At 37.1% G+C, this 13,407-nt stretch overlaps 1 protein-coding gene and 1 long non-coding RNA gene across 2 annotated transcripts; both read right to left on the bottom strand.

The window, feature by feature from the left end:
* Positions 1-4,851: 4,851 nt before the first annotated feature.
* LOC123962416 lies at positions 4,852-6,498 on the bottom strand. Its single transcript, XR_006822932.1, has 3 exons — positions 6,386-6,498; positions 5,543-5,680; positions 4,852-4,866 (listed from the first exon to the last, which is right to left on the bottom strand). It is a non-coding gene; the product is annotated as an uncharacterized LOC123962416 (long non-coding RNA).
* A 1,636-nt stretch (positions 6,499-8,134) lies between these two features.
* LOC123962415 lies at positions 8,135-12,616 on the bottom strand. The gene is made up of 4 exons (XM_046038522.1): positions 12,381-12,616; positions 11,880-12,129; positions 10,407-10,544; positions 8,135-9,219 (listed from the first exon to the last, which is right to left on the bottom strand). Exons 1-4 carry the CDS (start codon positions 12,560-12,562, stop codon positions 8,950-8,952), a joined length of 840 nt encoding a protein of 279 aa, XP_045894478.1. The 5' UTR covers positions 12,563-12,616; the 3' UTR covers positions 8,135-8,949.
* Positions 12,617-13,407: the final 791 nt, after the last annotated feature.

The raw sequence follows: 13,407 nt of genomic DNA, 5'->3' as shown, positions 1-13,407 counted from the left end.
TCCTCACATATTGATGCAAAGAAGCAAGTCATAATAGGGGCTTTAAGCAGTGACGTTAGATGAGCGATGTTGTGCCGAGTTGTGCCTGCCAACTAAGAAGGTCATATCACCACTGATGAACCCCACAAAGAATATAATATAATTTTCAAAATGTACTTTGCCTTAGAAATCATTACAATGTCTGACAGTATTTGCTTTAGTTGTGCGCCTCCCGCGAGGTGAACGCAATTCATAATGGGTCTGCTCTCATTATGCAGGTCAGACACAACCTGAAATGCAAAATCTTACACAGCAGTCAGCATTTACACAGTGAATAAGACATGTGTCGTCCACTCCTGCTCAAAACTGGTCCCTGCTTATATTTTTATGATATCTTATTTTGTTTCACAGCAAAGGGCAACAGTAGCTATGGGCAGCCTAAGTAAACTCTTTGAGGGAGAAGTCACAGGGTAAAATAGCCTATAGCCTATCTGTTTCATCAGTTTCCACTAAACCACTATTGACATGTAACAAAATGTTTAAATACATTTACACAGATTTTTGTAATAGATTTTATGTTTCAAACTTTCAGTTTCAGTTTAAAGTTCATGATGTGATTTATATTTCTTGGCACACAGCCCATTGTGTAAGATATGATGTTCATTATATAAGATGCACCATTTAAAATGGAAGTAGTTTCACTTTCAGTGCTGTTGAGCTCTGCAGGGAAAGTTGCTCCCTTACAGGAAATCACATTGATCCGGCTAGTTAGACTGTTCTCTGAGTGAAAGGAAAAGTGAGAAAGGAAAAAGTTATCAGTCGATCTAGATACAGTCCTAATAGTTAAATAAATTTGTGACTCCTCATGTGAGTGCTAAGTAGAATGACAAAATCAGATTTGAAATGTTAGTGAAAACCAAACTGCACCTGAAAACTAGTCTGGATTCACACTCCTCAAGGTAATATTTATTCTAAACTCATCTTCAATACCTGTTTAAACCCGTATATAACATTTTTGGAATATATCTTCTCTATGCACAGAAAGATAGGTGACATTCAAGACAATAGAGATTAAATTATTGCTGAACAGTTGCTGCTGTGTTGCTCCTCCACCGAAGCCATCTCTGGAATAACCAGAAGATAAACTGGCATTGTAGAGAGTGTTCAAAACTTCTAGTGCAACTCTGTTATCGATCATCTTTACAATTACTTAAAAAGTAACTAGTGGAAAGTACAATTTTCTATGTGATGACCCAAGTTTAACCCTACTCACATGATGCATTCTTTGGTAATAAGTGTCTTCTTCGTGGGGTGTGTTTAAAACTTTTAAACAGTTTTTGTTAATACCTAGAAAACATGAATTGTGATGGGAACTGGGAGGTCAGTATTAGACAATACTGACAGGAAGTAGGAGCTGAGTTGTTGACAGGCTGTTCAAGTTCAGCACGCACCTACCCACACATCTCCTGCTTATCCCATAGACACGTAGTAACAAACCACACTCCTCCTGCAGTGAAAGTATAAAAGTCAGATTTACACATAGTTAGTTGTTCTTCTTAGCTTGATGCTCGTTGAACCCAAATGCATTTGTAATAAACTGAGGCTGCTGACAACAGTTGTCTCTGACTACTTCCATCCATCAGATCGCGGGGGGGCTGGAGCCAATCCCAGCTGACATTGGGTGAAAGGTGGGGTACACTGTGGACAGGTCGCCAGTCCATCGCAGGGCCACACATAGACAGACAACCACTCACACTCACATCCACACCTAAAGACAATTTAGAGACACCAATTAACCCAGCCTGCGTGTCTTTGGACGGTGGGAGGAAGCCGGAGTACCCGGAGAGAACCCACGCGGACACGGAGAGAACATGCAAACTCCACACAGAAAGGCCACGGCACGTCTCTGACTACTTGATAAAGTAAAATATAAAAAGTATGTAGCTACTTCTTCTTTTGTGTTTACTGATTCCAGACGCCATTGAAGCAGTCCAGCTGAAAATGACAAGATGCTGAATACAGATGAGAAAGCCATATATGGTATTGGTTTCTATACGTGTTGTAAGAACTACGTTCCTGTGTTGAAGAAGACATGACCCATCAATGGCGCTCAACTGTCTCTAATTGCAAGTGTAACAATAAAACTGAAGACAGATTCATTCCATATTTGTGAGCTCTTTATTAAAGAAATTCCCACCACTGTAATAAAAAGTAACAGTTCTCTCTGAGGTTTTCTCATTTGCTGTTGCTAACTTGTTATGCCACGTCATGTGTGGTATTCTATTTCACTCTACATTTTGTTTATTAAATGTGATAGGCTATGTTAATAAATGTCTTAATAACATTTTTATAATTACTAATAATACTAATAATAACATAACAATAACGATAATTACTTAATTAATTAATTAATTATTAAAATAAATTGAGCGTTAAACACTTAATTTCTTGCATTGTGGTAATTTCTGTAGCCTCCCATTTTCTTTTATTTAAATGAAGGGAAACACAAAATTCAGGTGGCAGGTGACAATTCAAAATATAAACATAAAATGGAAAATAAAGCAGTCAGGCAATCTGTATTGCTTTGTTTGTATTCTCTTGTAGATCAGCTTTTCTCGTTTAATATCATCCCTGTTAAGTCAACACCGATGTAGGGATGATTGATTGAAGTAACGTCTTTAAGTGTGAAGACTTTCCTTTTCACATCAATAATAGCCTAACTGAATTAATTTTTTAAAATTAATTTAGAAAACTCTGGACTGGTTCCTGTGTTTCAGCAGGTTTTCTGCTCATGATGAAAACTGTCTGCACATTCGAAATCTGTCCCACAAATTTGTGATCTCTGACAAGTTGGGAATAAAGACAAGTTTTGAAAAATAAAATTTCATTGGCTAACATTACAAGAATAAAGTAAACTAATGAGAATAAAGTCATATTATTTTAACAAAATCTACCATCCGCCCTATACTGTGCGGTGCATAACTGAAACTAACTGAAAATACTTCTCATCAGGAATAAATCTCACCACAAATCCACTCAAAATTTAACTTCAAGCCCTTGATAAAGTGACTTTTCCCTTCTTGATAAAGGTGCATCTCCAATGTAGGGCAAGGTTGAGATTATCTTTATTTTGTTTCATTATAGACAAACTGACTCTTTAGAAAGTGTTGCATGTGACTTTGATGTGACTTTTAAAGTGTCTTGACCCACTAGAAGGCAACAACTAGTTCTCTTACCATGGAAGTGTAAGGATGATAAAAATTATGTAATGAAATTTTTGATGGATATAAGTTGGGTTGATTTAGGTTAAAAGATACTTAAAAATGTCCATAAAAAGGGAAAAGTTAAAATGCTTTGAATCATTGCACTGTTTGGTTAAAAATACTGATAATTAATTTATTTATATATATATAACAGGTGAAATTTAAAATACACTATGATCTGCATATCAGTAATCCATTGCTTTTTGGGTAAAAGAGGCTAAAAAGGTTAATAGGATAAAAAGACGATCTGTGTTTAAAATGCTGTCTTATTTAACTTCTAACATTTTGGGGAAATGCACCAGTTTGTGATTGGAGGATCTGTTTACGATTGCTCATTTAATTACAACATTGGACTGAAGCTACATCGTGTCCGTGTCGTACTTTCTATTTCCCCTTTTACAGGTAAGAACAACGGTTGTATTTTGTTTGAGTGTTTAATGTGAAGAGGCAAGATACTTTATATGTAAGCTCAACACTACTACTGAGGTTAAAATGTTAAGTGTATTCTGAATCAATAATAACTCTAAGGTAGCAGTATTTAGCATTACAGAATATTTCCAATTGTGCTGTTTATTTTTCTCAACACTACAGTTTTTGTTTTAAATAATAATAATAATAATAATAATTTTATTAAATTTACTGTTTCAAAGCTTTGATTTGCAGATTTGCAGATTTGCCCACCTTGATACATAGTAATTATGTACAGTTAAATAAAGTTGTGACTCCTCATGTGAGTGCTAAATAGAACGACAAAATCTGAATGTTTATATCAGTCAAAGTGAAATATTACTCCAACACACAAACTTACGAGTAAAAGCTATTAATCAAACATCTTTCACTTAAAAGCATCTCTCCAATCCCCTGTTTTTGTGTGGTTCAATCTGCATTTATTTCTCCCTCTTCTTGTTTTCTCCTCCCGTGTCCTCTCTCGTGAGCACTGAGGCTTTCCTGTGCTGGCCCTCCTGGGACCTCTCTCTCTCCCTTGGCTGTCGGTGGATAAAGCCAGACACTTTCGATCTGGACCTTTGTCCTCCAGGAGACTCTTTATACGTACAAATAAAGAAAATACAAATTGGCCAATACAGTAAATGTGGATGTTTGACACAAGTTTGTTTACACACATTACCAGGTTTCATCTCCTCATGGAGAGAAAAAGAATTTGGGATCTCTAAATTTATTTGATTTAAAATGAACCAATCCACACTGGCTTGTTCACTACAGCTGCATCCCTACTTCACAGCAAAATCAGGGTTAGGCTGAGGACAAGTGATTTTGTCTAAAAACTCACCACTGTGCTTTTTCTTTTAAATAGTCTTTATAAAATAGAGCAGAGTTCCTCAGGGTTTGAGATGTCTTTCAACAAAAGGCCATAAGGACGGATGGCCCTTGCTACCATCTTCTGCTCTTCTTTGGCTGTTGTTCTTTTCGAGATGGAAACCAGCCAGTACTTGTCGTTGTTGTGTTTCTGCCTGTACTCGGGGTTGATACGATTCTGCAGAATCACTCTGTACGTCCTGCCCGTCTTTGTGGAGGTGAATGTTTTGGCGAATTGGATCGCCTCAGAAATGTATGGAGTAGAATAAATCTCTCTGCCAAATATCTGGCGACTCTTGTCATTGCCTGGCTGTTAAAAAAAATAAGAATTAGAATTTATCGACATTCATAGTATTTTGTCTTTAAGTCATTTATATATGGCTTGTACATATGCAGTAATCCTAACACAATAGGAAGTAGGAACACCATCTGGATCTTCTGACGTAAGACTATTTTGTGATGGTTCACAAATAATTTTTAGTTTTAAAAAGCATATTTATTAAGTAAAGTTACTCCAGACACAGACAGTTCATCATTTTATGTTTCAAGCTGTCAGTTTTAGTTTAAAACCACTGTAATTGGCTCAAACTATTTCATACAGTATGAATCAGCTATAGAAAGCAGATAACTGTAGAATGAATATTAATTTATAGATAAATGCAGACTGCTTTACTGATGTTCCTGTTTTGAGCATTCTCTTTTGTTGCTGTTCATTAATTTCCAGTATTCCCCACTAAATACCAACAACATGCTTTGTGTTGACACATTTGAATGAACCTCCCACCTGTTTGCACCATATGCTCAAAATACCACACAGATGGGCACAGTGAATTCCAAGGTCAGAGAAATACCAAACTACATAGGGCCCCATTATCATACCTTAATTATGTTAAAATTGTATGTTTAACTCAGTAATGCAGTTACAAACATGTTACATTCTACTGGATGAACATTAACCACTGATAATAAGTGATATATAATCAAACCTTGTAGAATCCTGCGATGATGCCTTCAGCACCTGCCCTGGATGTCCCATGGTAGGACACAGGCCACTCTCCTGGCACTGACTCTGTGCTGCGGTATCTGTTTCCCAGCCAGGTATTTTCACCATACTTATCATGGACCTGTGACAAAATATTCACATGAGACCAGAGCTTGAAGTGGAAAATATTAGGTGCCGGTACCCCCTATTCACATGTTGGCGTGTGTATCAGCTGGTTTCTGAGAATAATAAAAGATGCTCCTTTAACCCCTTGACGCCTGTTGTTAATTTGCCTATAGAACATAGAAAAGATATAAATTCAGGTATGTGTAGGTATGATGCAAATTAGCAACAACAGGCATAAACGAGAAACCAGGGCTTGCAAAAAGTTCCTAGGTACGTATCGAACATGCACCAACAGGCATTGGGGGAATCCATGCGCTGTCTTGGCTTGCAGTCTGAAAGGAAGCGGAGTGACAATTGGCTTCAAGGGGTTAAAAACAAACAATAGTATTTAAGTTGCATTTTCAACATCGTTCAAGATTGTTTCATTCATTGTGCCATAAAAAACAACAGGAGACATTCCAGCCAACTCTGCAGTCCTAAGATAATGTTGCTTTATTTCTGATGGGTGTGTAAAAGGAAATTGTTGTTGTAATAGTGTATAGTAATATTTATCATATGAATAAAATAGTGAAATGGTTTTTGTGCATCTGTCAGCTTGATTTAAGGATTTTTGGCACACATAATTATTATAATTAATATAATAATATTATATTATTATTATTATTTTTATACCTACATTCGACAAATTCTAGGATTAAAAGCATGACAAAAGCATATTTACCTTGAGGGCAAAACGCTGCCAACCACATGGGCGTTCATACACCTCTCCACCTCTGTAATAAGTCTCGGTGTCTCTCAAATTGGTGAAATCATAGTCGAATTGTGGGTCAAAGAATTCATCATTGTTGATGAAGTGACTTCCTCCTGATAATACGCCACTTATGTCCACATGGTTGTTTGGGGCAGCCTGTTTATAACCTTGCAAGACGGTTTGTAGGTGGACATAGCTGGATATTGACACCTGGCTGGGGACATCCAATTTCAAAGCACATTAGTGGTCTCTTTTTACAGTCAGTCACATCTGAATTATTTCAAGACAGCTTGTTCACAAGTCATTGTGCAAACAGGAATCTGTATTTACAAAATCACTCATGGCTTTAAAACCGCAATGTGTACAATTTTCAGAAATATATTTTCCATGCTTATCAAAACATCTCATCGCCAATAATTACCAAGTTTCCTCTGATTCCAAGACTGTAGAGATGAAAGTCTTGATGGACAGGTAATCCTGTGCTGCTCCTGCACCGACCTTTTCAGTACTAGTTACACTGGCATTGCAAAGTGTGCCCAAAGCTTCTAGTGCAACGTCTCTATCAATCATCTTTTGCCAACAATTACTTACAGGCCTAGTATAAAAAAAGTCATAAACTTTCTTGTTTGAAATGAATCTAGGAGGTTCTGAAGTCCTGTCTTCTCCTTTCTCCTCCCTTGTCTTCTTTAATCAGTACTGAGGCATTCCTGTTTTGGACAATCTGGGACCTCCCTCTCTCTCTTGGCTGTCGATGTGTAATTCTAGACACTTTGGATCTGGACCTTGGTCCATTACATGTAGCCTACAAACATAGAAACAAGCCTAAAATAGGCCAATGCAGTAAGTGTCGATGTTTGACACAATTCTTAAGGACAGGTTAGTCATACATCTACATGGGACATGAGACTAATATTGAGTCCATTATATAAGATGCAACATTTAACCCCTTAACGCCTGAATTTATTTACGATCAAAAAATAAAAAATATTATTTGTGTTTTCATTTGCTTTCAAGCTGATGTTAAATTCAGTGAAGGTTGTTAATTTGTCTATAGAACATAGAAAAGATATAAATTCAGGTATGTGTAGGTATGATGGAAATTAGCGACAACAGGCATAAATGAGAAACCAGGGCTTGCAAAAGGTTCCTAGGTACGTATCAAATATGCACCAACAGGCATTGGGGGAATCCATGTGCTATCTTGGCTTGCAGTCTGCAAGGAAGAGGTATCTGACAATCTGCGTCAAGGGGTTAAAAATAGAAACAGTTTCACTTTCGATGTGGTTGACCTCTGCGGGGAAAGTTGCTCCCTTACAGGAAATCACATTAAGGTCCTAACAGCTGTTTGCACTGTGAACACTTCTCTGAGTGAAAGGACAAGTGAGAAAGGAAACTGATATCAGTCCACCTAGATACCTATTCTGTATGTGCAGTTAAATAAAGTTGTGACTCCTCATGTGAGTGCTAAATAGAATGACAAAATCTGATTCTCCATGTTCGTGAAAACCAAACTGTAACGGAAAACTTTGAGGAAGTCTGGGTTTGGATTCCTCAAAGTGAAATTTGACTCCTAAACACAAACTTGGGGCAAAAAAATCGAACGAAGGAAGAAGAAATTTCAATGAAGTGAAACTGAACAGGAAGTTCACACTAAATATAGCTGTCATATTAATTTACACATTCATCTATATATTCAAATGAGACATCATTACAACATCATTACAACATCAGAGAGTTTATTGAACTGACTTGCATTGATAAAGTTTATGCTTCAAATACACCACACCTAATGGCTTTTCAAAAATAAAGCAAGTGAGGAAACAAATAAGCGGTCAAATTTGTGGGTTTTATTCTGACCTGTATGTGTGGGTTGATACGATTCTGCAGAATCACTTAGTATATCTTGCTCGTCTTTTTGGTGGGGAATTATTTTTGTGTATTCTGCTTCTGTCATGTAAGTTAAAAAGAACTAGGAGACAGAATTTATTAACGTTCATTGTATATAGATTTGAACTCTCTTTGTATTAGGCCTTCTAGGGTTTGTAGACAATCAGAAATTCTAACACAGTACAAACATTTTCACTTAAAATGTATTTATATAGAGCCAAACATGCTGCTTTACTACAGAATAACAGAATTTTTCTCAGGGCACTTTTCATATAGATGAGGGCCGGTATTTATCAAGCTTCTCAAAGTGCCATTTTAGACTTAAAGGGATATGTTAAAGGGAGGGTTACGTGCTGAGAATTCATGAAATTTACTCCTACTTTTAAGCTTAGGAATAAAAGCAAGTTATCAAAAAATGTAATAAAGGAAGAAGAAATTTCAGTACAGGATATTCACACTAAATATAACTGTGATATTGACGTTACATATTCATCTATATATTCAAATGAAACATTACATTTGACACCATCAGAGTATTTTTGCTTTAGTATGCTTAAAAGACAAGACAGCCACTGGCTTTTCAAAAAAGCAAAGGAAACCAATAATTGGTCAAATTTGTGGGTTTTCTTGTGACCTTTCTCAGCCTGTTAGACCTCTTTCAACAGGAGGCCATAAGGACGGATGGCCCTTTCCACCATCTTGTGCTCTTCAGTCACTGATATTCCTGCCGGGATGGGAACCAGCCAGTACTTGTCGTTGTTGTATTTGTATCTGTAGGCAGGGTTGATTCGATTCTGCAGAATCACTAGGTACTTCTTGCCCGTCTTTTGGGAAGTGAATGTTTTGGCGTATGAGATTGCTTCAGCGATGAATGGAGTGGAGTAAATCCCCCTGCCATATGCCTGACCTGGTCCTGGCTGTTAAAAAGAAATCAGAATTTATTAACATTAATAGTAAATTGTCTTTAACTCTTTGTAGATGTAGCAGAAATTCTAACACGATATAGTTAAATTCAGTTCTTAAATTTTTTTGTATGCACAAGAAATAGAAACACCATCATCTGGTTTATCTTGATTCTCTGACATAAGACTTTTTTTTGTGATGGATTACAAATATTTTTAGTTTAAAAAAGCATATTTATTGAGTAAAGTTACTCCAAAAATCCGTGTATGGTTCTTTCATTATTTCGTTTCAAAACCAAATCAGAACCCCCCCAAAAAGAGTAGTTCTTTGTGTTTTAAAACCAAAACGGAAAAACAAAGCAGCGAATTTTATCCGAACCTTTTAATACATGTATGATTCCTTAATATACAGCTGGCCAATCTGACTAATAACAGTTCATGTTTGCTTTGTACCATTGGCTGTACTGACAACTATCACTGAATTAATTTGAACCAAAGAAATCTTAAAAAGCGGAGGATTCTAGGCAACTTCCTGTTCCTGTCCCATTTGCAAGTGAGTTACAAACTAAACGGTGAGCCTCATGTTTTTCTAATTAAAAACCCACCAATGTTGATGTTCAAGCTCATCTTAATTGCATTTAATCAGGCACCTCCCTCAAGTGTAACACACAAAGCTAAACTAATCTGACACATTAAATATCAAAATAAATATTCTTCTGTTTTTATTTTAAAACAGAAAAACAAAACCGTCAGTTTTATTGTTTTCTGTTTATCTGTTTTTGCGTTTTTGTATTAAAATGGAAAAAAAACAAAAAAAACAAAAAAAGGTTTGGATCTGCAGCTCTCCGCTCAGCAGAGAATAGGTAGCAGGTCTAATTTTCACGGAAGCCCTGTCAAGCAGCACAGAGCAGATCAAACTGGACAGGACCTAGAGAATCCGGTCAGTTTTCAAAATGAAACAACCGGTTGAGACTCCTGATCGTAAAAAAAAAAGCAAACTCTGACTACCAAATAGGCCTAAACAAAATCTAAACATGTCCGCAAAATCAGGCTGAGGACGGATCAAAACCGTGGCTTAGCCGTAACACAAAGTATCAGTGGGCTTTCTGAGTAACTCAGTAATGCAGTTAAAAAGGTGTTACATTCTACTGGATTGGACATTTACCACTGATAATAACTGATATGTAATTAGACCATCCAACCTTGTAGAATCCTTCGATGATGCCATCAACACCTGCCTTTGATGTCCCATGGTAGGACACAGGCCACTCTCCTGGCACTGACTGTGTGCTGCGGTATTGGGTTCCCAGCCAGGTATTTCCATCATACTTATCCAGAACCTGTGACAAAATATTCACATATGACATCAAAAGGTTGGAGAAAAAAAATCAGGTATAACTTTAAATAATGATGAACTCATAGTGCCAATATTAGCAAGTGAAATTCAAGCCAACAATATTTTTCTCGGGAGTTGGCGGGGACCAAATCCAAACTAAAATGAGAGTGAATATTGGACTTACATTTATAAGATACAAACTAAATCTAAATAAATTACAATGGTGCTTTGTTTCTTTGTGTAAGTAGGAAAGTGTTGAAATGTGTAAATATTTTGACCATATACCAAATTAATAACACAGTGATATGGTCTGTATGCATCTGTCAGCTTGTTTTAAGGATTTTATGCCCCATACAGTTGATTTGCTATATTATTGATTGTTTCTACAGGCTACATTCAACAAAATTGGTTGTGTCACAAACAGTGTTGGGGGTGATGCATTACAAAGTAACAAAGTTACAAAGTAATGCATTACTGTCATCAGATTACTTTTGACTGTAATGCATCACTGTTGATAACTTCAGTAATAACATTACACTTACTAATAACAAAGTCATTGCGTTATTTGCTTACTGAACTCTTGAACTATCCGCATAACGGGATAGACAGAAATGGCAGAGCTGCCAAAGAAGTCTTTTGAGGGGTGGAGGTATTACTTAACATTGTTTTGCGAAAGGACAGCGATACCCTCTAGTGCGCCTATGGCAAGGCTCTTTAGCTTATCTTGTTCTGACTCCAAAGAGGAACAGGTTGTCTGATAAAGGATTTGAGAGACTCCTGCCCAGGGTCCAAATTATGCACTAATTGTAGAAAAATGGCTACATATGATAATAATAATAATAATAGCCTAATTATTATTATTGTAATAAGACAAACATGCCTGATACTTTCACAGTCAGCCCTGTCCTACATGTTTGCAGCTATTAATGATTCAGCAAAAAGAACATTTGAAAAATGAATGTTTCTAAGGAAATGTTCAAATAAAGTTTTAAGCATTATAGTACTATACTCTAGCCTTGTTTTTCTCTTGACAAATGTTGGGCTAATGTTCACAACTTTGTTGGATTTGTGTTGATCTGAGCATATGTGAGGTGTAACTTTATATTGTTATTTTGGATCACAGGTGATGTTGTGATGCAGTAATCCAAAGGTAATGTAACTAGTTAGTTTCAGCAGTGAGTAATCTAGTAAAGTAAGGCATTACTTAGAGTACATAAAAAAAGTTACTAGCAATGTGTAATCCATTACCTTTTTTTGAATAACTAACCCAACACTGGTCACAAATGAACTGGAAGGAAATTCTGGGATGTAAAGTCAAGTAAAACAAAAGCATATTTACCTTGAGGGCAAAACGCTGCCATCCACATGGGCGTTCATACACCTCTCCACCTCTGCAATAACACTCTGTGTCTTTCAAATTGGTGAAATCGTAGTCGAATCGTGGATCAAAGAATTCATCCTTGTTGATATAGTAACTTCCTTTGAATACTCCTTTAGTGTCCACGTGGATCTCTGGGGCAAAGCGTGCTACCTTTACACCACATTGCAAGAAGCTTTGGAGGTGGAAAAAGTTGCATCTTGACACCTGGCTATAAAATAAGGGGGGTGGGTGACATGCAATTTCAAAGCACATTAGTGGTCTGTTCTTGCAGTCAGTCACATCTGAATTATAGCTATACTGTTTGTTCACAACTCAGTCTGCAAAAAGGAATATGTACTTACAAACTTTCTCATTGCTGCTGTAGAGCAAAATCTGTTTAAAACCATAGTATGCAACATTTTCAGAAACAACTTCTCAATGCACAGATAGATAGGTAACAAAAAAATCTTCAATAATTACCAGGTTTCATCTCCCTTCAAGATTGTATGGATGAAATTATTGATGTGGAGGGGCTCCTGTGCTGCTCGACAACCACCGCTTATGTCTCTTTGATGAACAGATTTTGATTGGTTTTGAGGACAAGTTACATTGGCATTGCAGAGTGCAGTCAAAGCTTCTAGTGCAACATCACAATGGATCATCTTTACAATTACTTAGATAGATATAAAAGTAATAAATGGTCTTGTTGAGGTTTCTAAAGTCCTGTCTTCGTGCTGGGTGCTATGGATATGCACTAAACTGATTGAAGAACTAAAGCTCGTATTTATAAGCAGACGCCTCCTCACATTGTTAATGTGTATTCCTGAATGATGCAAGTCGTCTGTTACATAATAATGACTTCAAGCAGTGATGTTAGACCGCAAACTATTCATAACAGGTTCATACCTGTCCCCCCATCCACCCTCCCACCAAAGACACATCCTGATTCTTATCAATTTTCTGGTTTATCCTAGTTGAGAATGTATACATTTTTTGCATTGAGACAATGATGTGTTGCATGCTAGGCTAGATTTCAGAAACAAGAAGTAGATGTTCTAAATCTGAGGATGACAGTTAGCACCCACTTTAAACTATCGGCCTGATTTTGAGTGCAGTGATAGTGTGATAGCTGAGCACCTAGAGTGTGTGTGTTTGGTGGGTTTAGTCTTCACATGGATTGATGGCATGGGGATGGGCTGATGGTAGACAGGTGTGCTTGGGTGTGACCTCCAATCTGCAGTCATTTAACCAGCCACACACTAGGCTCAGTTGTAGCATGTCTCCTGTGCACAGGTACAGATATTGGCATGTGATATGTTGAACGTCTTTTTCCCTGGGCATATGTGATGTGGTATGTGGATTGGTTGCAGTGTCTGTCGTGTGGAACGCGGGATGTGTGTGTTTGTAAATTGCTGTTGTGTAAAAAGGAGTTTCTGCTTGTCTCCTGTATACAATGTGTGGGTGTGCTGAGGCTGCTGCTAGTATCCAAGATAGTGTGGCATATATG

This window comes from Micropterus dolomieu, linkage group LG22 (assembly GCF_021292245.1).
Source record: "Micropterus dolomieu isolate WLL.071019.BEF.003 ecotype Adirondacks linkage group LG22, ASM2129224v1, whole genome shotgun sequence".
Lineage (NCBI taxonomy): Eukaryota > Metazoa > Chordata > Actinopteri > Centrarchiformes > Centrarchidae > Micropterus > Micropterus dolomieu.
The sequence above is the reverse complement of the archived record's forward strand: the minus strand, read 5'-3'. Positions and strand labels throughout refer to the sequence as shown.

Excerpts from the sequence above, each read along its gene's own strand:
- LOC123962415 (XM_046038522.1), bottom strand. The coding sequence starts at position 12,562 with ATGATCCATTGTGATGTTGCACTAGAAGCTTTGACTGCACTCTGCAAT. Across the intron at positions 12,130-12,380 it reads TTGAAGGGAGATGAAACCTG|CCAGGTGTCAAGATGCAACT; the intron begins GTAATTATTGAA and ends CTTATTTTATAG. Across the intron at positions 9,220-10,406 it reads TCATCGAAGGATTCTACAAG|CCAGGACCAGGTCAGGCATA; the intron begins GTTGGATGGTCT and ends TCTTTTTAACAG.